The sequence below is a fragment of the Notothenia rossii genome (assembly GCF_949606895.1).
Source record: "Notothenia rossii genome assembly, chromosome: 2".
Classification (NCBI taxonomy): domain Eukaryota; kingdom Metazoa; phylum Chordata; class Actinopteri; order Perciformes; family Nototheniidae; genus Notothenia; species Notothenia rossii.
The window spans coordinates 88,919,023-88,946,054 of record NC_136904.1 but is presented as its reverse complement, the minus strand read 5'-3'; the positions used below and the strand labels follow the sequence as shown (position 1 = coordinate 88,946,054).

Genomic DNA, 27,032 nt, shown 5'->3' with positions numbered 1-27,032 from the left:
TTGGTGTGGCTCGTTGGTGACGGTGATGTAGGTTTTTCAGTTCAATAACATTTTCGATTTTTGTCAGTATAGGTAAAAAATAAAGTTAAAGCTGGAACATGGGTCTTTATTTACCATTTTTAAACATTGATAAGCAGCTTTATTTTGAATTGGTGAGAGACAAAATGTTGCTAAAAGCTATAATCAAGAGACATGATTTATTTTTGACATATTTTTAATGTATTTTTGAGGAGCTACAGTATATAAGAAGAAACATTTGGATTTCAATATTGCTTACATAATTTGTGTATGAATATTGAAAATATACGGAAATGTAGATTTAAATTATGTCTAATCTAACTGTGTTTCAGGTCAGCGGACAGCCAACATGATCTGCTTCTTACTTTACCTGGCTGCACTCGGTCTGCTGGGAGGTAACAAACACTCAACAAACACCGCAAACATTTTGTATTTATCACTAGCACAAACTCCAGGAAGTTTATTGTGGTCTGCCAAGAAATAGTCCGCAACCTAACCCCCTGTTAAACGACGACTTGTGTTGTTAGCTAGTTAGCTTATATCAATGGCGAACCGTGTCTATCACAACTGGACCTCCTGTAGACACACACACCCCCCGCCACCGCCGCCGCACCGCATATAATTAAATCGATTTTTTGTTGGTTTTATCTGAGTGTTCCAGGGTCTTCTCTGAATACCTTGAAGGCCCTGACGGTTCGCCACTGGCTTATATGTGCTACACTAGGCAGATGTTCTTTCCTTGGGACAGAGCAAGCTTACCGTTTCCCCCTTGTTTAGTGTATGCAAAGCTAACAAGCAATTAGCCCCAGATTCATATTTAGCGGACATGAGAGTGGTATCAATCTTTCCGTGTAACTATCGGTAAGAATGTAAATAGGCATATTTCTGGAAATGTCCTACCAATCTTCAAACCCCAAAATAATTAATCTACAGGGAGAACAGGCACAACTTGATCAGTCGTTTATAACCTTTAAAATGACTTTGAAGACATTCTTTTCTTTTTTTTCATTTACCAATGACACTAATGCATAAAACTAAACTAAAAACCTACAGAAAATGTCAACTTATTTTGAATTTGTGGAATATTTAGGCACTGCAGCAACAAACCAGATATTTACCAGTTCTGGTGAGATGGACATCACCTCGTGCCCCATCACCTATTATGGACAGAAATACGACAAAGTCTACGTGAGTAATAGAAATGCCTTTTGTTTGGTCCTTTGCTAATTAAAACTGGTATTTTGGCGCTGTTTACATTTCAAGAGCGTCATAAGTTGAAAGATGTAGTCATATATTACATCATAGCTGTTAGGTTGGATCGAATGTCTCTTTCTGCCTGTTTACAATTTGCATAGGTAGGGTATGGAGTCGTTTCTAGGGCAGACGAAAACATAAGTTCAGGCAAAATATTCACAGGCAATTTATTTTTATTTTTGTGTTGTTTATTTGTCAACCCCCCAAAGTGAAAAAGCCTTAAAGGAGATGTGCACATACTCAAACCACACTGTAGCCTACAAAAAAGTACAACAATCAGGCAGCTTCATTAATATACACAGTACAAAAAATGGCATGTAACGTTTTGGAAAAGTAAGAACAGTTTTCCAACTTTTCATCCTCTGTCTGAAACCAGAGCCCAGTCTGCTCTGATTGGTCAGCCGCTAAGAGATGTCCCGCCCCGTAGCCTATCACGTACAATGTGTTGGAGCGCTAGCCAATAGAAGCACAAGTGTTACGTAGTGATTTCATTGTGTTACAACATTTTTTTTAAATAGGCGTTTCAGGCAGAGAAGGGGGGCATTTATCATTTATCTAATCATATATGAAAAAATATATACTTCAAGCAACAATTTTTTACTCCATGAATACATAAATAAAAAGCCTTCTCAAATCTAAACTGTTTTTACGAAGGTTATTGATTGGCTGTGTCTCCGCTGTGATTTTTCAACAGGTGGCCTTCGAATCTAATACATTTTCCCTCTGCTTCAATGGCTCATACCAAACTGGAATTAAAAATGACTGCATTTTCATGTCTGGAGGAACCGCTGACAGAGGAGGCTTGTCAGTCTTCACTAAAGAAATACCAGCAGGATCTGGAGTTCATCGACTTCTGCCCAACCTCAGTAATGCTGGGAAATGCATCAACATAATACCTTTAAAAGACAGTCAACAATCAGAAGTGGGTGTTCTTCAGTCTCAGTGTCACCAGTGTCACTATCAGTTATCAAACATGTAATAATAATACATGTAATGAGAAGGGATATTTCAGATCATGGCCATTTTCAATTTGACCTTTTCTGAGTAGTCTCTGTGTCTGTTTCCTGTTGTCAGATCCAACAGGTTGAACTGGGTAACTTTGGGTCACAAGCAATCCTGGCAATCAGGACACACTCTGGATACACAAATCTTGACGTTGTAAGTATAATAACACTATATATTTACAGTATATATGCATCCCAATGTATGAGCTATATCTGTTGGTACACTGGATTATTAGGCATTCAGGAAATATCACATACAAGTAGACAAGGCTTTTGTCATGTTCAAAAGCACCATTGTCAACACAACTTACGCCATGCTATCAGACACAGGACAATTACAAATCAGGTCCAGAGAGGCTTTTTCTCTGACGGTGTAATGTTTCCAATTTAAAATAAATGGATTATCTCTGCATCGTAAGAAACTCATTTTAAGAACCTATTAGTAATAACTTAATCTGTCAGTGCAGGGGTCGTTTTCTTCTAATTCGACTTCTTTGTGGTCACATGCGATTTAACCACCCTGGGTTTAAGAATTACACTATTTTACGACAGCATGTATTTGTTACTAAAAATGTTTCCCGGCACTTTTCAGCAAGCAGATGCACAGGTGGATGGTGTTTCAGTTTTTAAACAGACGTATCAGTCAGCCGAGACGAATGTAGGTGTCATCACAGACGTAAGCGGATGCAGACTCGCAGGTTAGTAAACACAATCATTCCTAAAGTGCAATTTTAGGCCTCAAAAAAGCTACATTTGAATGATTTAATTCCTGGGATATAATTGGTTCACACAATACACCTGTACGTCTGGCATTTAAACCACCCACATAAACTCTTCCTGACTCTTAGGTGTTGTTTATAAAACCAATACAACAGTCAGTGACCCAACAACCTGCACTTCTGTAATGTGTGACTTCAGTGGAGTCGCTACGGTCGTTAATGACTGCGGTCCAATGGAGCAATGCCAGGGCGATGGGAGGTAAATATTTGAAGTAATTGTACAAAGCAAATCCCTCCAACACATGAGATAACAAATACGTCTCTAAGTCGATTAAACGATGGCACAAAAAACAAAATTACTCGGTTTTTGTTGGCATTAAACTGAGCTTACAATTAGTCTAGTCTGCTCATAGGAAACTCTTAATCATTTTGAAAGCAAAGATTTATAGAAAAAACATTTAAAATAGGATTATCGCCTCATGGTTGTATGCCTCCGTCAACCAATCAAGATGTGGTTTCAGTAACTCAATCAGTCAGAATACCTTTATTAGTCCCACAGAGGGGACATTTGCATCGTTACAGCAGGAAAGAGCCACAGAAAGCTTAATGTTACATATTTTAAAAAAGTACTAAGTTTTGATATAATAAAAATATTGAATAAAAAAAAAAAAGTACAATATATATATATTTTTTTTCAAAATAAAAATCCTGTAGCAGCTCTTAGGATTTAGCAGCCAGGTATATATTACACAGTTATTAAGGGCATATGTATATAATGTGTCATTTTGTCTTTATATCCATCTGCCTCCCTCAGTTGCGTGTTTAAAACCATGTGCACGGTGACCGGCTCGGCTGTCATCAACATTGTCGGCAGAGTTGAATCTGTGCCGGACCGTTGTGGGTACACTCTGGTGGGACCCTCAGTCATCCCTGGCTTCAAGGTGCTGGGGGTTTTCCAGGAAAGACGCCGGAAGGATGTTAGTTTCTTGGAGCGTGTGATCCTGCAGCTCGACAGTCCCAACGTTCAGATTTCTCTGGAACAAGGTGGCAGGGTTCAGGTAAGATTTCTACTGCAGCAATCACATGAGTAATGGGTGTAAGACCTCATAAAACTCTACTGTTCAGTACTGACAAACAAAAACAGAGAGGATATTCAGACATGTTTGGAATTCTGGAATTGTAAAATCTCTGTGGGGAGGTTAAAGACGTAAACACACAGGCAAAGACATTACACATTTGTAAAAAGAAAACTAGCCTATGATGGAGGCTGTATACAATGCCTGACTTTCAGCAGGACTAAATAATACTGGCTCTTTGCTAACAGTCCAAATTAAAAGAAAATATGGTGTGGTGCCAAAGGTAGAAGTAAGACAAGATATTATGTGAAAAAATATGTGTTTTTAAAATGTTCCCCCCTTTGTAAATACATGTGTTGCTTTAGTGTGTCTTGGTAAAATTGATGATTACACACATGTTATAATTAGCACACAGATAACCATTAAAAACAATATTCTCCAAACAGAAAAAGGTTCAAGGTATTTAGTGCTCTTCTAAAAGTTTGTATGGACATTTGTTTGCCTTCATTTGACAGCTATCGTCTTATAGATGACCACATTTTGGAAATAAAGGAAAGGGAGAATAAGAAAGCTAATTATAACTGTGTTCATGCCATGAGAAGAAAACAATTTGCTTTTGGAAATACACAATGCAAGTACTGTCACTCCAACAGCCAGTGGGTCTCAACACAAAGCTGTGTATTTCCCTCATTCAAACACTGAAATATGGTGACTTATTCATTGATATGCCATTGTTTGTGATGTTTGAGTAAATGTCTGCTCTGTATTGATGAAGCTGGATGAAAAGGTGCTGAAGCTCAACGGCAGCGCTCAGGTGGTTCACGGTGTGGAGCTCTCCAGGGATCACAGAGGAATGACTGCTCAGCTATCCAAGTCCCAATACACCGTTCATGTCCTCTTTGATGGCAACACCGCACTGATCCACATGACAGGTACACAACAACACACTTTAAATAGGATCTAAAGACATAATATTCACGTTTGGTAGAGTAATACAAGTTAAAAGTGTTTTACTGGAAAGAATCTGCTTTTAACAGCAGACATTTTGACTCGCCCTATTAGGAAAAGCACTTTCTTATTTAATAATATTAATGTTGGTTAAATTCCACTTAGCAGAGGTCCTGGCATTGTGCATGCCCGCTAACTAGAATATATGTACTTTTGTATATACATGTATCTGTTAATAACCTAATTCCGTGAATTTTAAAATACAAAGCTGTGTTTTAATGTAAAGGTTTTTGTCATCAAGCCATCATCTATTAATATTATATATTTTTTGTTGGTGGTAATAATCCTCAACATTATCTCCTAAATCCGGCCAGGACCAAGTGAAACTGCTGTGCAGGGTTTATGTGGGAATTCAAACACGCCTTTGATTCAACAGAAGGATGCTGAACACTCTGCACCTGGGTAAGACCTCAAACATAATGTCTAAATAACTACTACTTTATTATTTTTTAAATATAAGGCTGATTGACAGACTTTAATCTTCTGCTGCTTGTTGTCCCATTAGCTGTGGGATGAAATATGCTGACGCTGCCGACAGTACCATCAACTGCAACCGCACAACTGATTGGTAAAAGATTAAACTCTCTTTTGATTCTTAAACAGGCATCAATAACTTCTATGACATGCTATACCTCAACACTACAGAGATGGCAAAAGTACACACATCCTTTACTCAAGTAGAAGTACAGATACTCGTGTTTAAAAATACTCTAGTAAAAGTAGAAGTACTGACTAAACTTCTTTACTCGAGTAAAAGTAAAGAAGTATGGGCTTTGAAATGTACTTAAGTAAAAAGTACCCATAACTTTGTGTCCTTGGGCAAGACACTTCACCCTAATTTGCTGTATTCACTGTTACATGTCTGATATATGTAATATGTAATGTAAAGTGCTTTGAGCATTCAGAAAAGTGCTTTAATAAATGTAATGAAACGCAGATTAAAACTAAAGTAACAAACCTGTTTTGAAAATGTAAGAAGTAGAAAGTACAGGTTTTTGTGTTAAAAATGTAAGAAGTAAAAGTAAAAAGTTGTCAGAAAAATAAGTAGTGGACTAAAGTACTGATACCAGAAAAATGTACTTAAGTACAGTAACAAAGTATTTGTACTCCACTACTTCCCACCTCTGCAACACTAACATTTGTTGGTGTCTTCTAACTCCATATACCTTTTTTATTCTTATAAACATGCCTTACTGTCATTGATGACTGAACTTTTCAGGTGTAATCTCCTGAAAGAGGCTCCCTTCAGTGCTTGCAATGAGCACATCGACCCGGAGCCCTACATGGCCGCCTGCACACACACTCTGTGCAAATACCCTGCAGTGGATGGTCTTAAGTGCCAGTTCCTGGAGGCCTACGTCAAGGCCTGCAGCCTCCACAGCAACGTCACCGTGGAAAGATGGATGACCAAAACCAGCTGCCGTAAGACTGTCTTTCAATATCTTCTGTTTTGTTTCAATATAAACGCATAGGTCTGATATGATCTCCTAAATCAGTGGCGTCCAAACTTTTTTCACCGAGGGCCACATACAGGAAAATATATGAAGGGCTGGGCTGCTCATTAGAGGTATATTGCCTCATAAGTTCAGTTATATGTTAGCAACATTAAAACAAATGTCCAGAGGGTTTCATTTATTGTGTTAGCAGCTCATTCCTCAAAACAGAAGCCTCAGATTGATTATAATAAGGGGAAATAGGAAGGGTGTATTCAAGATTGTTAGGCAAATAAGTTATTGGGCTTTTTTCTTATCAACTAAGATTTGTTTGAAAATGTTCCAACTTGAATTGACTGAATGTATTTGAAAAGTGGGCTAATTAACACACGAATACTACTGTGTAATATATTTTTACATTTATATTTAAGAAGTACAATATAAGACGAGCACAAGTTTCATTTGTGGGCCATATTCCATTAGACATTATACATTTGCTGAGGCCCGATTCAAAATGGTCCGCGGGCTGTAGTTTGGGACACCCCTGATCTAAATGAATGAATTAAATATAAGACAACTTTGTTTTAAAGTTCTGTCGCTCTTTTGATTTACATTTTAACAGTGGTGTACAGTAACTAAGTAGATTTACTAAAGTATTGTCCTTAAGTTTTCCCTGGTGTGTGTTTGCAGCGGCTGTCCCTCGGGCCTCCTGTCAGGACCGGTTCTGCAGCGATAATGAGTTCTGCGGAGAAAGACAAGTGGGGTATCCTCGCTGCCTCTGTCGTGCTATTTTTGCCTCCAAGTACAAACGGGCAAATGCTTACGGTGAGTCAGCTAGAAACTAAAAATTGACTCAAAATCTATTTCATTGAATTTTAGAAGGAAAAGTCCTCCTTTAATTATGTATGTTGAACATCAACTTAAGAAGGCAACATGTAGATCTTCAGCAGAAATGAATTACAAATATGACCTACTGATATTATCCCAGTCTTCTTTTTCTCAAAATGTTATTCAAGTAAAATAATTCACAAACTAGTCTTTCAAGTAATTGTAAATACACTTAGAGATGTTTTGTGATGTTGAATAATTTGTGCATCTCCCTGAACTGTGCTGTTGTTACGGTTAGGGTTAGGGTTAGGAGAAGTGATTTCGACAAACGCTAAATAAATCAAATGTTTTTAACACGTTTAGGCGAGCCGACAGCATGCACAAAGAAGTCTGCATCAGTTACTATGGCCAATTGTCTCTTGGAGGACAAAAGCATCGACTACTCCTTCTTACACCTCAATGACGAGGCCTGCAAAGCTGAAATGGACGAACTGACCCACATGGTGACGTTCAAATTCAACAGCAGCAACACTTGTGGTACAGTGGTCATGGTGGGTATCTAGATTTTGATATGTATTTAGTAACATTGTTAATATGTATTTAGGAAAATCTAAAGGTGAATGAAGTGCATCTGAACGTGCAGTGACAATGTCTGATAACATGTGATGTATTAGGCAAACAACAGTCAAATTATCTACAAGAACACCATCATGAGGAGGAACCTCTCCGATTCTGGCATGATCAACCGTCAGAACCCCGTGCACATCGACTTCTCCTGTTATTACGCTCAGCCGGAGATCAAGAGCTTGGCCATCAGACTGAAACACAGGTGTGTGAAGGGGGCACATTGTATACCTCCAGAGAAGATTACAGAAGTTACAAGGAGAAGAATGAATTGAACTTTAATTGTTGTGTGCAGGCTAGTATTGTTAGGATGTGTCTTTGACTTCCAGGGCTGTGATGCAGGAGATGACTTCTGGAGAATGGAAGTACAATCTGACCATGAAGGCCTACATTGACGCTGAGCGTAATAACGTTATTCAGCCAGACACCGACATCCAACTGGACCAGAACATCTGGGTGGAGATTGAGACAGAGGGCCTTGATGAAAAAGTGGTTGTCGTGGTGATGGACTCCTGCTGGGCCACCGATCAGCCGTCGCCAAGCGGGGCTCTGAGATATGACCTCATCACGAACGGGTGAGATACTCAGAAATACTTATGTTGATTAATAATAATAAAGCTTTATTTATATAGCACTTTTCATACAACACATGCGGCTCAAAGTGCTTTACAAAATGACACATCACAAGGAAAACATAAACAACAAGAAATTCCCCTCAGATTATTTGTTAAGAACTTTAAAAGGCAAAATATAACATTTGATCAGGTTAATAGACACAAGGAGGTAAAATAAGGATAATAAAAATAAAATAAAATAAATAATGGTTTCTCTCTGACAGATAAGACACAAGACAACTGAGTCGATGCAACAATATAAAATATAAAACCCACAAGACAAAGTAAACATATAGGTACAACTTACTGTTCGGAGACTCAGTCATTGGTACATGTTCATACACAAAGCCATGCTGGGTAAACTACCACCTTACATCTGCTCACTGATATCACAGAGAGTCGCTAGTAGCTATTGCCTAAAGGCCCTGACACACCAGGCCGAAATCGGCCGTTTTCGTTAGTCGGGCGACGAAGCGTGCCCTGTCGCCCAAACTCAATTTGGTGTGTCCCGCACCGTCGGCCGTGACACGCCTTATTTGGCCTTTCATTGCCGACGCACGGCCGATTCAACATGTTGAATCAGCCGTGTGTCGGCCACAGGCAGTCGGACAAAGAAATCACTCTGATTGGCTGTTCAGCTAGCGAATCAGTGCATAAGAAGCAAAATGGTTGCTTGAGAATTTCTTCCCCAAGCAACACTCCAATGGATGATGGCGCCAGTACCGCACGAAACATGTTTTCGATGGACGAGAGTGAAAATGGAACGAACACGCTATTTGTTGTTTGTTTATATCACGTAGTCTGTTCTTCTTCTCTGTCTTCCGGTTGTTGCCTCTTTTGAATGACGAATACACACTACCGCCACCTGCTGGTAAGGAGAGTTATTGCCACTCACGCATGCGCAGTTCGTACGTACTCGGCTGAAGTCTTTGCGGTGTGTTCCAGTGCGACACATGGCCAAGAACATCAGGAGAACGCGGCGACGCAACAGTCGGCATCGGCGAGTTCTCTGGTGACTGCTTGGTGTATCAGGGCCTTAAGATCCCAGGATGTGTTTTTATTACATGTACCAAGTGCTAGGACTGTTTTAGGCACTAAAGCTTTTATGTGCGCAGCTCCTCTAGCTTGGAACACTCTGCAAAACATTTTGAAAAAGAGCATTTTGGTTCCCCTGCATCATTTTAAAGCACAGCTTGATGAAATGATATTTGATACTCCTGGAACCTGCCTTTATGAATAAGTTTGTAAATTGTACGCCTGTCATTATGTGGTATGTGTCCTTTTTGTGCGGGAGGTCTCCCTTGTAAAAGAGATCGTTGATCGCAATGGGATTTTTGACCTGGATAAATAAAGGCTACAAACAAACAAACAAACAATAGAAATAAATAGATATAAAAATGCCATAATTCTAGTAAAGGTTAAACGATTAACAAATAAAAAAGACCAACGTAAAAAGAAAAATTGCTATTGAAGCATGTTAGATTAATAAAATAAGATCAAATGCTTTAAGACTATAAAATAAATAAAACAATATAAAACAAAATAAAACAATATAAAGGTAGGTAAATAATAAAGACTAAAAGAACGTTTAAAGTGGGGGGGTTGTTAATAAAAAGCTAATCTAAAAAGATGTGTCTTTAAACCTGTGTTTGTTGTTTTTGGCACGTTTTGGAGCAGCTGTGCTAACCCTGCTGACCAGACGGTGAAAGTGGAGGGCAATGGGTTGGGAACGTCCAACTTCTTCTCTTTCAACTCGTTCCAGTTCACTGGGAGTTCTGCTGACGTCTACTTACACTGCAAATTAGAGCTGTGTGTCACTCAGAGTAACGCCTGCGCCCCGGTATGCTCAATATCTGAATATTCAAAATGGAACAAAGAAGCGTATGTTTGTCAAATTTAAGAATATTAAAGTCTCTTTCCCGTTATTGCTTCCCAGATATGCAGCCAAGGTGCAAGAAGGCACAGATCTGCCTTCGCAAAGTACGAGGACAAAAACCCTGCCTTGATCAGCATGGCCTGGAGTAATTAGGTGAGATGATTCATCCTTCCATAACCTCTGATGCCACTTAATAATTAGGGGCAACAACAGAATATCCACAATATCTGTCTTGAGAAAAACATTACGTTTCAAGGGGAAAAGATGGAGGTTCTTTAAGCTCATGCATTCAGTCTGTAACATCCACTGCCTCACAAACCTTCCACACACCTGTTCTGCAACTTTTAATCAGGAAAAGGAAGATGTTAAAGCACCAAGTTAGGACCCCAGTAACTATTAAATATGGACAATCATGTGATTAATAGATGAATGATTGATTGAAAGTCCTAGTTTTTACAATTGCTCCATAAAGGCAGATTCACACTATCCGTGTTCGCAAGCTTGCAAGGGTTCGCGAGGGTGGAATTTGTCCAAATGACGCAAATGAATTAATCGACTGTGTCTTAGCTTAGGCAGCACGGCGACTGCCCATGTTCTTGTTTCGTTGTAACTCCAGTTGGTGTCATATGCACCTGTTGTTGGTTTGATACCAGCAGAATAAATTCTAACTAAGTAAATGATTGTTTTGAAGATATAAAGATTACCGACATGAATATAATTTGTATTTAAAGGAATACAAAGCCAGCTAAATAGTGTTGAACTTCTGGCAAAAGAAGTAACTTGTGAATCGGTGTTCGAATCGCGGGAAATATGTACATAAATGTATGTAAAATCAAAGAGGAGCAAAAGTGTGGCTTAATTTGTGACACTTGACAACATGTAGATCATGGGAATTAAAAATCAGCCTAAAGACCTCAGAAATCAAACACAAAAATCTACCTTTAAAGGTGGCCGTGGGGTAGGTAAGTTTGAGAAACCGGCTTGAGATACACTTTTTGTTATATTCCATGGAATGCTCTTAACATCCCGATAGCAATGAATATCTGAAGTGCTTTGACAAAAAATCCATAAAAAAATGTTATCTGTAGAAGCCGTGGTACTGTAAAAATCACGACCAATCATCTGAGCCGGCCCGGCTAAAGTAACTGGATGGCCTACCTGCCTGTCAGCCTTCAATCTGTGCACACACTTATCTCTTGCCCTCATTGGTCATGTGCGCGTTCGTGTGTGTTGGAGGAGGGGCTCTGTAAGGAAGTTTTCTCCGGTTGTGTATTTTCAAATTCTAGCGCACTCGAGCTGGTTTCTCCAAAATTACCTACCCGACCTTTAACCTTTTGTTTCTGCCCTTACTAGACAACTACCTTAACAACATGCAACAAGACATTTCCAAAGAGATAAAAGTGTATTTACTGGAAGAAAAAAAAAGAGGTTATTGTCTTACAACTAATATGAAAGGACTGAAGTAAGTTGTCTTAGAGAAAAATCTGTTGTATGATAGTGAGTAACAACTTACGGTAACTTGTGTTTCTTCGTAGGTTTTCGTGGAAAGCGACCAATGGGTTCAAGACCCAAAATGATGTTTGTTCCGTCTTTGCCCTGATAAAGAATCTGTGTTCAATCATCATTGCTATATGAATCTATACAAGCACATATGTTTGTTATTACCAGACTAATACATTGATTTTGTACCTATCCTTAAATTACTTTGGTCTTTGTTGGGTTTCTTTTTGTGGTTGTTTCTCTGAGATAGATGAGGGAGAATGATCTATAAAGCATTGAAAGGTACTGAATTGATTAACAGAATCTGAGAGAGTGCCTGTAACAAAGCACCCAGCATTACTTGATAAGTAAACACAGAAACATGCATACTGTCAAGGTTTTGCAGACAATGTGAAGATTTGTCTGAGATCAAAACCTGCAACCTCCAGTGGCCTAAGGAAGACAAAACATGCTGTATGCTTTAACTACCTTTTTCATGATGGTTTATAATCAATAAAAAATATAAATACATAAATGGGAATACTTGCTTTGTGGGCTTTTATTTATGAAATGAACTGAATAACACTTTAACAGACATTGTGTGGAACATATCGCTTCAAAAGGTCATTTTGTTCAAGGAGTAACAAATGAGACCATTACATGATCTTCATATCAGAGTTTGTTCTGTTTGCATAATGTATTTTTAATATACCCAATGTTGCTTACATGTTATGGCAAAATGAACACACACACACACACACACACACACACACACACACACACACACACACACACACACACACACACACACACACACACACACACACACACACACACACACACACACACACACACACACAGTGCCTCATTAAGACCCACTGGGTCGAATGGCTGTGAACCATTTCACACCTGCTTTCATTAGTGTCATATGATGACATGACTGCAATTATAGGTGTTACCCAAACAAAAAACAAGCGGTAACATCAACATGTGATGCAATCGTTGCTAACTAGACTAATCTTTCAAAGTACACAGTAAACGTAATCATTTTTAGCTGATGATTTATTTGATGACGAAACATGTGTGACTCAGCATATTTACGCATGATGGGTTTTTGCTTAAAGGATCCGATCAGCCGAATCACATAGAAATTAAGGTAATATGAAGTAATTAGATGGTTGTATTTAAAGTTAAATACACCGGAAGAGCAGGGTATGCTTTAGAGCTTCACTTCCTTGATTGACAGGTCTCTACAACGGCTTACACCTTTAATCTAACTTTAAAAAGTGTGTTTTCAGTTCACAACAGTGCGTTTTAGCATTTTGGTCACCTTAAGATTTCTTGTTTCACTTCGTTTGCACTTAACTCAATCCTGTCTGTCCCTTCTGGTTCCAAAAAGGCCAAAATACCGAACTAAAGGCTTCATATTGGTGATACACAATTCAATGTATGATGTTGCCCCATGTGCAGCAAATGAAAGCAAAATATAGTCTTAATAAAGCCAAACCTTAAATCAGCTGTAAGGGTTGCATGATAGTCAACAAGTTAGTGATGGGCTCCTTTTATATGCATGAGAAAGTCTTTAATTTGATAGTGTTTTCTTTTCTTTTAAATCATATTAAAGACATTTTAAGACCATTCAGGCCTACATGTTAAACTATTTGATTTAGGACTTTCTAAGAACCTGCAGAAAGCCTCAAAAAGCTAAGGTTAAACACTCAAACTACAGTATGTCTATCTAGAAGAGAAGCATGTGGGACCCTTCACCTTCGACAGATGTTTTCCCAAGCGATGGCGCCTTCTGCCACAGATACGATTTCCTAAACCAGGCCTCAGCGTCACAAAGCCAGTGAACCACGTGGTCCAGGAAGCAATTCAACTCAGCAGCAGGACAGAAAGACCTGCAAGCCCACTCATAATCACATGAGGGAAGAAAGAGAAGTGCTCTAATTAACTACTATTATAAAAGGAAGGCTATACTACAACGTCCCATTCTTTGTCCACCCATAGTGCTTTTCCACCAAGAGAGCCGGCTCCTGGCACTTAAAACTGGTTCAACTCGTGAACCGACAATCTACCCAGCCGGCTTCAAGATCAACGGCAAAGCCGATACGTCAGAGGCGGGGGAAAGTAGAGCCGGACTATTAGCCACATCACTCTGGAGAACAGTATAAAGTTGAAAAAGTATATATTGCTATTTAATAGCTTTGTAAGTTTAATAGCAACATAATCAAGGCTCTAGCGTAGTCTGCTATTCTTAGTCCGGCAGTGACTGTGAACCATAGGGTCGCTGGTTCAATTGCCCGGACAGACCTAAATATGGAGTGTGGACTGCATTTAGGCTCCTAGTACTAGGATGGGTTAAATGCAGAGGTCACATTTCACTGTGTGTGAAATGAAACTTGGCTCCTCTCAGGCTCTGGTTGGTGGAAAAGCAAACTGGTTCTTAAATAGTTGGCAAATTGAAACGACTCTGAATCAAACTACTGTAGCTTCAGCACGGTACAAGAACATGTCTAATTTGAGTGGGAAAGGGTGTACAATAGTGTTTTTTCATCGAGGCAGTTCCAGTTTGTAGACGCAGGAAAGGTTTGAACCAGTATTTCCACTGCAACGGCACAGGCTCTCGGCCCCAAAAATGTGTCAAATCGATCAACGTTTTTATTTCCTGCCATCACCAAGAGTGACATATCCAAAACAGTTCATGGCAAGTATGATACAGAGAAGTAAAGTGTTGGAGAAGTTGTGCTTGCAATTGAATCAAAGCAACTGAAGCACTGCTTTGAAGCAGTCAGCCTTTGTTGTTTTTTGTGAGTGAAATTCCTGCTGGTTTTGCTGGGAAAAGCATGAACGTACACGGTGACATCATGTCATGGCGCCTGTCAGACTTTGGTTGGTGGAAAAGCAATCTGGTGCTAAGGTAAGTTTTTAAGTTCGACCAACTCCGAACCAACACTAAGCCAAGAAAGGATCATCTCGGATGAAACCTCATTTTAGGGGTACCGGTATGTATCACTACAGATATCATTTTGATAACCAAATAAAGCTTGTATACTTTGAGATGACAATGCGATAATACACTGTGGAAAAAATATATGATGGAAAGATGGAGGGAGGAGGGACAATGCTCTCCAACTAAAAGAAACTTAAGCTGGAGGAGGAAAGGAAGGAGAGGGATAAAAGAGCTGCGCGACAGACAGTTCTTGACAGATTTCTGCAGGTTATGGTTTAGCTTCCTCTCTCTCTCTCTCTCTCTGAGGATGGAGAGCCTAGATGGAGATGAACTCTGCTACCCACAACTCAACTCCTCCTGCAAGAAACCAACACATCCGTACACTCAGGCCATGCTGATCTATGTCCTGCTTTCATCCATCTCTCTGATCACTGTGGCTCTTAACCTGCTGGTCATCATCTCCATCTCACACTTCAGGCAAACTTTTATGTTATCAATAGTACAAATATTGACCATTACGATGAAATTGATTTGATCTGGTGAATCGTAGTGAACATTTAGGAGTGAACAAACTTAGAAATGACAGAAAAGTTGCTTTTTTCCTTTGCCTTCTTGTATTGTTCAAGTCTTAATACAATTGTTGTTCTTTATAATTACAATATCTGTCTTTATGCTATTCTTCCTCTCCAGGCAGCTCCACACCCCCACCAACCTCCTCCTCCTCTCCCTGGCTGTCTCCGACCTGTTTGTGGGCCTCCTGCTGATGCCCGTTGAAATAATCTACATCGAGGCCTGCTGGTTTCTCGGTGACATCGTGTGCACTCTGTATTACGTTATCGACTACATCGTCACATCTGCTTCGGTAGCAAACATGGTGCTCATATCTGTTGACCGCTATATAGCCATTTGTGACCCGATGCATTACGGCACCAAAGTCACAAAGCGGAGAGCACAAATCCTGGTGTGTCTGTGTTGGATTGTCTCTGTTTTCTACAGACCTCTGCTTCTGTACGATCACCTAGAAAAGCCGGGCCGGTCTAACTCTTGTTTGGGAGAGTGCGTTGTTGTCATTAACTACATTGCAGGAGTTATTGACCTGGTTTTCTCCTTCATCATACCCATTACTGTCATCATAGTTCTGTATTCGAGGGTGTTTATCGTGGCTTTGTCTCAGGCTCGAGCCATGCGTTCCCATATTGCAGCTGTAACAGCGCAGCGTTCAGGGACAGTAACCGTGAAGAAAAAAGAGATGAAAGCAGCCAGGACTCTCGGTATTGTTATCGTTGTGTTTCTGTTCTGTTTCTGTCCGTATTATTTCCCCGCCCTGGCAGGCGAAGACACTTCCGTCGACGCTTCGTCTGCAGCTTTTGAGATCTGGTTGGCACATTTTAACTCGTGTTTGAACCCGGTCATCTATGCCTTTTTCTACCCCTGGTTCAGAAAATCCATTAAACTCATCCTGACACTTCAGATACTGAAGCCTGGTTCCCGCGAGGCTCAAATACTATAGTGACACACTGAGTTGTTTAAAAGTTGTTTTTGATGAAAGGGGAAATGTAATAGTTTGCAGGAGTGTACAACATACTTATATTTATTCATTTAAGTAATATCACAACGTAGGAAAACTCTGTTACAAGTCAAATACATGCATTCTTAATTCCACTTAAAACTACTCATTCTGAACAATCTTCCCTTTCAGAATATAATATACTTTAGTTTTAAATGATTGATGTTTGAATGTGATTATCAGTCTGATGTTGCACCTGTTTGTAATGTACATACTGTACAGCTTGTGAATTGTATCAGCAAAGTTGTATCTTTAATGTGTACATGAAAGTGGATTTGTTTCATGTATTTGTACTAATTATCAGAAACTGACTATTGAAGAGATACTGAAGCTGTCAGATAAATGTCGAGGATTAAAGAGGAATGAAAACATGGTCTTTAAACGGATATATTCTTTATGAAAAAGGAAATGTAAAATGTTCCAGCAGTGGATGGGCTTTCACATTTGTAATAGTTAATAGTGTAATGGGCAGGTTCTGGGTAATCTTATTTTACTTTACTCTTTTAACTTACTGTTTATTATTGTATTTTAAAATAATTGCTTCTTATGCTCGTCTTTAAGTGCTTTACAAGAGACGAGGAGAGGGTTATGAAATTCATCTTGTTGTAGGATTGCTGTATTTGCTTTGTGTTGGTCATTGTGTTCAGGATTTTGTAAATGTTTTGTTGGAATACGCGCCATGTGATAATATCAGTAACCATGTTGGAAATAAGCATTCTCACTTTCCATGTTATCCTTGGATTGTTTTCTATATCCATAAATAAAATCAATCTTTGGGGTAATCTCAGTGACACCACACTGTTAGTAAATCCTGCATTCATAATTGTACTTAAAGCACAAAATGCAAAACCACTAATTCTGCACAAGGGCCAATAACTTGATGAAGAGAAAACTCCTTTTTCTTGAAGGTTATTTCAGTTGGTCAGAATAAAACATTATAATGTTCATATACAAGTTTAAGGTATTTTAGAGAAAGGAAATTATGTTCTTATTCAATGTTATTCAATTCAACTTTATTTCCATTGTGCAGCAGAGTTCAGGTGCAGGTCAATACAATGTATTAAGCAACCAACCAGAAGTACCTATACTAATATATTAAACAATTAACAGGAAGTTCAGTAAAGCATAAGTGATGCTATACGTTACAATGTACATATGTTATGAATGTTAATGTGTTTTTATAGAGGATGACAAGGGAAAATAAAGTGTGAAAATATAAGTTGAAGGTGCACATCTAGTGATACAATACAGGGTTGGTGACTTTAGAGACAAAAAAAAAGGAATAATATTTCCACTTTTATGATCTGGTGAAAGACACAGGTAACAAAAAATATATATATATTTGACTGATTAAAGGCTAAACAGCATAGCATTTAGATAATAGAGGTCCTTAATAGATTATGTTAAAGATATGGATTTAACTGAAGGTCAAATTAACCTTAACAACTAATATACAGTGGGGCAAAAAAGTATTTCAATCAGGAGAGACTTCATTTATTGACACATGTCACATAATAAATGTTAAGTCTTTGGCGATTAGACCCCGATCCTGAAATCGTATATCTAAAGGGGGAAATGCAGCCGTGAGCATATGAGAACCCCTCGGGGTCTAGACACTGGTGATGATGCTGAAGATCTGGATTTGATGAGGAGATGGGATGAAGAGGAGTTGTGATGAGGTCTTTGGATAACTCTCCTGGCTCTGGATATGATGAAGGAGGTGGACGGGGAGGAGGCGGGCGGCAGCATGACGACCTGAAATCACAGCTGACTGCAGGAGAGAGGAGAACCATTTTAAAGTTTGGCTGCAGCTCGGTGATTGGCTGCTGGAGAATGAGGTGAATGTAATAGGTTAAAGAGAACGCCCGTGATGAGCTGATTATAAGCAGCTGCGGCCTGAAGTCTACCAGTCTTCCTGAAAGAATTTACGCTAAGCTTCATTTAGTCAGCCACCAATTGTGCAAGTTCTCCCACTTAAAAAGATGAGAGAGGCCTGTAATTTTCATCCTAGGTATACCTCAACTATGAGAGACAAAATGAGAAAAAAAAATCCAGAAAATCACATTGTCTGATTTTTAAAGAATTTATTTGCAAATGATGGTGGAAAATAAGTATTTGGTCAATAACAAAAGTTCATCTCAATACTTTGTTATATACCCTTTGTTGGCAATGACAGAGGTCAAACGTTTTCTGTAAGTCTTCACAAGGTTTTCACACTGTTGCTGGTATTTTGGCCCATTCCTCCATGCAGATCTCCTCTAGAGCAGTGATGTTTTGGGGCTGTCGCTGGGCAACACAGACTTTCAACTCCCTCCAAAGATTTTCTATGGGGTTGAGATCTGGAGACTGGCTAGGCCACTCCAGGACCTTGAAATGCTTCTTACGAAGCCGCTCCTTCGTTGCCCGGGCGGTGTGTTTGGGATATTTGTCATGCTGAAAGACCCAGCTACGTTTCATCTTCAATGCCCTTGCTGATGGAAGGAGGTTGTCACTCAAAATCTCACGATACACGGCCCCATTCATTCTTTCCTTTACACGGATCAGTCGTCCTGGTCCCTTTGCAGAAAAACAGCCCCAAAGCATGATGTTTCCCCCCCCATGTTTCACAGTAGGTGTTCTTTGGATGCAACTCAGCATTCTTTCTCCTCCAAACACGTCTAGTTGAGTTTTTACCAAAAAGTTATATTTTGGTTTCATCTGACCATATGACATTCTCCCAATCCTCTTCTGGATCATCTAAATGCTCTCTAGTAAACTTCAGACAGGCCTGGACATGTACTGGCTTAAGCAGGGGGACACGTCTGGCACTGCAGGATTCGAGTCCCTGGCGGCGTAGTGTGTTGCTGATGGTAGCCTTTGTTACTTTGGTCCCAGCTCTCTGCAGGTCATTGACTAGGTCCCCCCGTGTGGTTCTGGGATTTTTGCTCACCGTTCTTGTGATCATTTTGACCCCACGGGGTGAGATCTTGCGTGGAGCCCCAGATCGAGGGAGATTATCAGTGGTCTTGTATGTCTTCCATTTTCTAATAATTGCTCCCACAGTTGATTTCTTCACACCAAGCTGCTTACCTATTGCAGATTCAGTCTTCCCAGCCTGGTGCAGGTCTACAATTTTGTTTCTGGTGTCCTTTGACAGCTCTTTGGTCTTGGCCATAGTGGAGTTTGGAGTGTGACTGTTTGAGGTTGTGGACAGGTGTCTTTTATACTGATAACGAGTTCAAACAGGTGCCATTAATACAGTTAACAAGTGGAGGACAGAGGAGGCTCTTAAAGAAGAAGTTACAGGTCTGTGAGAGCCAGAAATCTTGTTTGTTTGTTGGTGATCAAATACTTATTTTACCAAGGAATTTACCAATTAATTCATTAAAAATCCTACAATGTGATTTCCTGGATTCTTTCCCCCCATTCTGTCTCTCATAGTTGAAGTGTACCTAGAATGAAAATGACAGGCCTCTCTCATCTTTTTAAGTGGGAGAACTTGCACAATTGGTGGCTGACTAAATACTTTTTTGCCCCACTGTACCTCAAAATGATGGAGTTCATGCAAACCATGCTCGTTACTGATCAAGCTCAATATAAAATATTTTAATAAGAAAAAGTGAGTGATTACTTTCACTTAAGCAAAGTTCTTGACAAAGTTATTTCTTGACGATATTTATATTTTCTCTTTCTTTATTCATATGGTATTTATTGTGCTACAACATTTAGTTTGTTCTAAACCAGGGGTAACTACACACTCCATAGCAGACATTATATATATATTAGAATGTATGAGAAAGTCCATTCGATTAATCAAAGATGAACAAGACTTAACATTTCTCGTCATATCATAAGACTCTTAAATGTTTAAATTAAGTTGTGTGGATAAATGCACTCTTAAAACAAGAAAAAAATGATCTTTTAATGCTGGGAATGTATGCAAAGTCAAACCATTGTTACTGGTTAAATCTTGCCAAATATATAAGATAGATTTATTCAATAAGAACAGTTTGGATATATGTTCTTAAAATTAGATTAGATTTTTCATGAGCAAAATATTAATGACTATTATTTTTGATTATTAGGATGTCTTATTCGACAAAAAGGTAATACTTAATCCCCAGAAACACGTTTATTATGCTTTTCAAAAGTCATTATTTGCAGTTTATCAAACCATTATAGAAAACAGAGCCGGCCTAACATGCTGGGGGAATCTGATCTTTATTTACCAATGTTTTTTTTTAAAGTTCCTGTGCTGCAAAGTTATTAAATTCCGTCCTCATTTCCTTAGTGCTAATGAGGGAAATCACACTTTCTATATACTTTAAACTACACGCTCTCCTCTACAGCACGTTGGCGTCACAGGAGCCAGGCTGCAGTATCTGAAGAGTCACAATGAGTTTAACAGACCTCCTAAACCAGGGGTAGAAGAGAGCGTACACCAGTGGATTCACACAGGAATTACAAAACAAAAGCCAGATCCCAAACGTTGAAAACTCAACGCCGGTTATCAAGTCTTGTCCCCCAAAAGAGGGGTAAAAATAAGGAGAGAAACAAATTAAAAACACCACTATGACAATGCCAAGAGTCCTGGCTGCTTTTCTTTCCGACTTTTTGGCAGTGACCTTGATCGAACTCTGGATTTTGACGCCTGAAATATGAGAGCGCATGGCTCGAGCCTGAGTCAACGCCACCACAAACACCCTCATATAAAGGACTACGATGACAGAAATGGGGCCGACAAACGTCAACATGACATCCACGGACCCTGTGATAAAGTTAATCATGACTATACACTCTCCATAGCAGGAACTGTATATATTCGGGTGTTTTAGAAAGTCAATGAGTATCACGCCGTTGTAGAAAACAGAGGTGGCCCAACACAGACACACACACAGTTTGACCCTCGTCTGAGTGACTTTAGTGGGGTAACTCAGGGGGTCGCAGATGGCCACGTGGCGGTCGATGGATATGAGCACCATGTTTCCCACCGAGGCAGAGGTGAGGATAAAGGAGGTGTAGGAGTACATTCGACATATCAAGCTCCCGAGATCCCAGCAGCCCCTCAGGAGCATGATCTGAAGCGGCATCATGAAGAGGCCGACCAGGAGGTCTGAGACGGCCAGAGAGAGGAGGAGGACGTTGGTGGGGGTGTGCAGCTGCCTGGAGAGGAAGGATATCAACAGTGAACATTAACATATTACATTATTAATAAAGTATCAATCTATCTATCTATCAATCTATCTATCTATCTATCTATCAATATATCTATCTATCTAATACACAAAATAAGTCCACGTGCATTCAGATTACCTTGTGTTCTGTCCTCCAGAGTCCTACATTTCATAGTATTTTATTTAATTGCTTTTTGTATTTTTACTTTCTTTTTGTTGAATGTTATGTTTATTTGTATTTCACGTTCTTATCATGTTGCTTGTAATGTTCTTAACATTTCTATGTTGTACACAAAACTTCGATTTGATTACATTTTAATAAAGCAATGTGACTGGACTCAGTAACATAATCAGAATGTATTATACCAAATATATATCTTTACATCAGGGGTGTCCAAACTACGGCCCGGGGGCCAAATGCGGCCTGTGTCCTACTTTTAATTGGCCCGCAGCTGACTGGAGAGGAAGAATATCACCAGTGAACATATATTACATTATTCTGTTAAATACACAAAAAAGTCATGACTTCCTGAGTCCTACATTTCATGGTATTTTATTTAGTTGCTTTAGTCTTTATTGTTTACTTCTATTATATTTGATTTTATTTGATTTACTTGCACTATTATCTGTGTTATTGTGTTGCACTGTTGGAGGAGCCTGTGACCTAAGAATGTCATTGTCATAACTACACTGTAGCTACTATGTACACATGGCAATAAAAGCCTTGAATCTGTATTTTTACTGTCTTTTTGTTATTATTATATTATTTGTAATTCACGTTCTTATCATGTTTCTTACAATTTTCTTTTATTTCTATATCGTACATTGTCATCTATGTTTGTTAATCTGTAAAGCCCACTGACACATTATTGGGCTATATAAATAAACTCTGATTTGATTGCAGTAAACATCTTAATATAGCAATGTAACATTATGTTATATTGCTATATTAAATCAAATGTATAAAGCATATATTTGTAACATAATCAGAATTAATCATACCAAATATATGTTAATGTGATTTTATTATATTGTATTTTAATCTATCATTTATATTTAGTATCTGTACACGGTGTAAAGCCCTCTCAGAGAAATGTATATCGGGATAAACAGTATAAATGAAATTTGATTTTAATGCCAGGTATTATTACACAAACAGTACATACATAAACTCATTAAGTACATCTAGAAATATTATGCAAACTTTTCCTAAAACTGTCAAACTGACAGGTAATATTACACATACTCTGCTATTTTTGGTGTTAAATTAAGAGCAAATATAGAAGTATTATAAAATGTATTCCTAAAACTATTCTAACAGTAAAGAAGTATTTCATCTCAGATTATTCTATAGACACATATTTAAATATGATTACAGATTTGTTTCTACTGTACAGTATTTTATTTTACATTCTCTGTCTTATCTATCAAACCTGTACATATCTTACTTATTTATTGTATCAATTGCATACTTTTTAATGGCACTATTTTACTTCTTATTTTTGTATGTCTTAAGTATAAAGCAGGTTGCATAGTTGGAGGAGCGCAGGACTTCAGATAACAGCTACTTTTGTGCATAACACAATAACACAATTAAACCTCTACATCTTAAACTAAAAAGACAGTTTACAAGAGATATAAATATACAACCATTGAAAATACAATAAGAAAACGACACATTTCTGAGACTCAAAAGGGCATTAGAGCCGACTTCAAAAGTGGAAGAGCTGTGCAGTTTTTAAAGCATTGTGCAGAAAAATTAAGAACTTGCAAAACTTCCAGTATAATAATAATAATAATAATAATAATAATAATAATAATAATAATATTAATAATAAAACATGGGATTTGTATAGCGCTTTTCCTAATTCTCAAAGACTCTTTACATACATGGAGTGTAAGGAATGACTCAAAGGCATCACAAGCATTAATGTAAATATACTTAGTACCAGTTTGTATATTTTAAAGAAGTACAGTCAAATATTATGCAGCAGCTTCCAACATTGATATCATTGATTTTGATGGTTGCAGAGTTATAAGTTATAGCAGTAAGAGTACTAATAAAATGCTAAACATGTTTATATATGTATATATTTCATTACAGTTGTATTTGTATTCTACTGTACATTTAATATTTTTAACATTTAACATTCTGGTTTATCATATTCCGTCTAAGATGTACAAAGATTGCTAGATCCTTCATTTTACTGCACCATTGTATTCTTCTTTTTGCACTATTTTACTTCCTATTTATCCATGTCGTAAGTATATTTTTCATTGTTGGAGGAGCCTAGGACTTAAAATGAACATTGCAAACAACCACACTAGCTTCTGTGCAATATGCATTAAAAAAAATATAATAAGAATATTACTAATTATTGTACAAAAAAGTGCAGTATCGCAGAATTTACAAGTGGAAGCTGTGCCGGTTTAAAAGTGGCAGCATTGTGCAGAAATCTGCAAACTATTTTTAGGAATATGCTAACTTTTAAAGTACGTACGAGAAAGGACACACACAAAGATGTGCATTAATGTTACGCAGTATGTACTAGTTATTATGTTCTGTGTGAGGAGGAAAGTCAAAGAGCACGCAGCAGCTTCCAACATTACTATCAATAATCAAAGACGTTTGCAGAGTTATTAGTCAGAGTAGGAACATTTCTAGCAAGTACGTTTAATGCCGAATGCAATATATGTGAATGTCTTAATGTAAGAAATATCTCTATTGTGCAAAGGGCAACTCCTGTAAAATAAAGTGCAGAGACATGCAAGTAAAGACATTAAACATTGTAGGTGATGCTTGTTAGTAAATGGTCATGCCTGAAGTGTGAGATAGAGATGATGACCAGCAGGTTTAGAGCCACGGTGAGCACGGAGATACACACCAGCAGGCTGTAAATTAAGATGAAGGCCCTGTGCTGCAGAGGCTTTCTGCAGGAGGAGTTGAGGAGGTGTGGGAAGCAGAGTTCAGTCTCCATCCTCAGAGAGAAACCAGACGAGAGGCAGCTCTGTGACCCGAACTCTCTGTCATAAAGACTCACCGTTATCTCGTTCCTCCTTTTTCACTGTGACGAAGAAAAACCTAAAGTAACCCAACATTTACAGTGGGTTGAACCTTATGGATTAAACACCAACCTGTTGATTTTATTTCTCCATTAAAAGCCTATTGCACCAGACAGTCAATATCTTATTGTATCTTCACTAATGTGAATTGATATTTATGTTTAAATGAAATGTATGATTGATGTAACCTAATTTATTTTTTCAATAATTTGGCTCAGTTTGTAGGGATTATGATTAATTTTGGAAAACGTAAAAGTTAAAAAAACAAATATTATTATTATTATATTTTAGTGGGAATGCTGATACAACATTTCAACTATCTGTTATCCTACGCACGAAATTCTTTATTATTCTGCCGGGTTACTTTGCACCCCTTCTTCTACCACATTCCACATCGCAGAAACTCCGTTCAAACATCAAAACGATTAGCTCGGTCGGGAATCGATGGCTATTACTTTTCTCATTCATAACTTCCATAATTCCAGAGATACATCCCATAATTCATCAAAAATGTTTACATGGAAGTCAATGGAGAAACTCTTCAGACTTCAACAATCTTCATGCAACTTCAACTGCTAACTGCTCCTTCATACTTTCACTCAGAAACCTCATTCCAACTTTAAAATGTTACACATCTTTCTGACATTATTTGTGTAACACAACTTTTAAATCTGATTCGTACTTTCAGAGATATTAAACATTGTTCAGACCTTGGTAAAGAGGCCTTCTTCAGATTTTAGAGTGCGTGATGTCACAGCCAGAGTGGAGGACAGATTTAATTTTGCCTTCATATTTTCTTTTAAACCTGCCATAATTCCCAAACCCTACATTCCTGAGATATAAGTTTTCATGAGAAATATAGGAAAACATCTCGTAGCTTGAAAAGTAAAAATAAATTAAGCAAAATAATTAAACAAAATGCCTCTTGAGGGCATGAAGTGACAAAAACGTTCAAAATGTCTCCATTAAACCCCATTGTAAATTCAGCCTCATCTTTCCCCACCACAGCAGCCGCACACCTTTAGTTAATCTGCCAAAAAGGTCATATTATTAACCCGAAAGTACACAAAAAGTGCACTTCAGATGCTGAAGTTCCTTGACATGCTTCACGCTTTGAAATTTCACTGATATCTGTTACGGTTCTTCAACAAAACGTTCACATGTAAGAGGTTTATCTCTCATTCAGAACAATGGAAATTCTCTCCTCTCACTGATTACTGCACATCACCATGGAAACCTTTGATCTCTGGACACGTCCTTAGCTCAAATATAAACACCTTTGTCATGGAACACGATGATGTCATAACTCCAACTGACATGCTCAGAGCATCAGATTTCAGATAATGGTTAACATAGCTCTACATCAAATCTGATGTTAAGTAATGTGGTGTTACTATGGCAATGCATCCCTGGCCATAAAACAGCAGCAGACTTCAGATAATGGTTAATGGTCCTGCCTTCAACAGCTCCAAGTCAATTATGGGGTGTCATCTATGCCGTTTCCATGTAAACGCATCCCTCGACGTAAAACACGATGCCGCTGTAACTCCAATGGAAACGGTCCGATCGTCCCCCAAACTTTGCTTGTATATCACCTCTCCATGCCTCAACAGCTCTACGCCAAATCTGAGATCTCACCATAGGCTTTTTCCATGGAAACGCATCCCTCGCCATAAAACAAGATGTTGTAACTAATATGAAAATGGTCAAAACACCACCAGACTTCAGATGACATTTAATGCTCCAGCCATCAACATGTCTATGTGCCATTAGTGAGTTTTCCTCAAAAGCTGTTGCCATGGCAATGCATCCCTTGCAATAAAACACGATATTACTATTACTCCTATGAAAATTGTCAAAAAGTGCTAAAACTTCACATGTGTGCTAACAGTCCAGCCGTGAAGACATCTACGGGACAGTTTTGAGATTTCTTCAAATGCCGTTGCCAATGCTCGCCATGAAACACGGTTTTCTCATAACTTCAGTGAAAATGCTCCAAACAGCCCAAAACTTCACAGGTTTGGTAACGATGCAGCCATCAACGCATCTAAGCGTATTATGGGGTGTCATCAAATACCGTTGCCATGGCGACAGATCATTCGCCATCAAGTTAGTTCGGTAGTTTGCAGTTCAAATATTCTGCTGCTTTTCCAAGCTTTTTTACTTTATTTTCTTCTCTTATCAAACATTCAAGCCCCCAGTGTTCATGTATCATTTTAATATAAATTCTTCACTTTCTTCTTACACATTACATTTCAGCATAGCAATTCAGTGTCAGTTTTTCAGCATTAAGCATTCCCAATAGCAATTTCTTCAGGAATTGCATTCTCTAGTTACAGGGGTTTTCAAAGTGTGGGTAGGTG

The 27,032-nt window shown here is 38.5% G+C and overlaps 3 protein-coding genes across 4 annotated transcripts; 2 read left to right on the top strand and 1 right to left on the bottom strand.

Moving 5' to 3' along the window:
* Window positions 1-282: 282 nt before the first annotated feature.
* On the top strand, window positions 283-12,437 carry LOC307026372 (alpha-tectorin-like). Of its 2 annotated transcripts, none has more exons than XM_079661714.1 (18): window positions 283-413; window positions 1,109-1,206; window positions 1,967-2,194; window positions 2,347-2,430; window positions 2,869-2,974; window positions 3,125-3,254; window positions 3,810-4,053; window positions 4,847-5,003; window positions 5,394-5,481; window positions 5,585-5,647; window positions 6,299-6,501; window positions 7,203-7,337; window positions 7,704-7,891; window positions 8,015-8,169; window positions 8,294-8,539; window positions 10,256-10,418; window positions 10,515-10,607; window positions 11,990-12,437. In XM_079661714.1, the coding sequence occupies exons 1-17, from the start codon at window positions 368-370 to the stop codon at window positions 10,605-10,607; spliced, it is 2,427 nt and encodes an 808-aa protein (XP_079517840.1). In that variant the 5' UTR covers window positions 283-367; the 3' UTR covers window positions 11,990-12,437. The 2 variants fall into 2 exon arrangements, with proteins under 2 accessions (XP_079517840.1, XP_079517841.1); XM_079661715.1 differs by lacking the exon at window positions 283-413 and adding an exon at window positions 632-879.
* Window positions 12,438-15,193: 2,756 nt separating this feature from the next.
* On the top strand, window positions 15,194-16,396 carry LOC307029721 (trace amine-associated receptor 13c-like; the record flags this gene model as incomplete). The annotated part of the gene is made up of 2 exons (XM_079665802.1): window positions 15,194-15,363; window positions 15,577-16,396. The coding sequence occupies 2 exons, from the start codon at window positions 15,194-15,196 to the stop codon at window positions 16,394-16,396; spliced, it is 990 nt and encodes a 329-aa protein (XP_079521928.1).
* A 4,379-nt stretch (window positions 16,397-20,775) lies between these two features.
* LOC307029720 (trace amine-associated receptor 13c-like) lies at window positions 20,776-24,584 on the bottom strand (the record flags this gene model as incomplete). The annotated part of the gene is made up of 2 exons (XM_079665801.1): window positions 20,776-21,595; window positions 24,427-24,584. 2 exons carry the CDS (start codon window positions 24,582-24,584, stop codon window positions 20,776-20,778), a joined length of 978 nt encoding a protein of 325 aa, XP_079521927.1.
* Window positions 24,585-27,032: the final 2,448 nt, after the last annotated feature.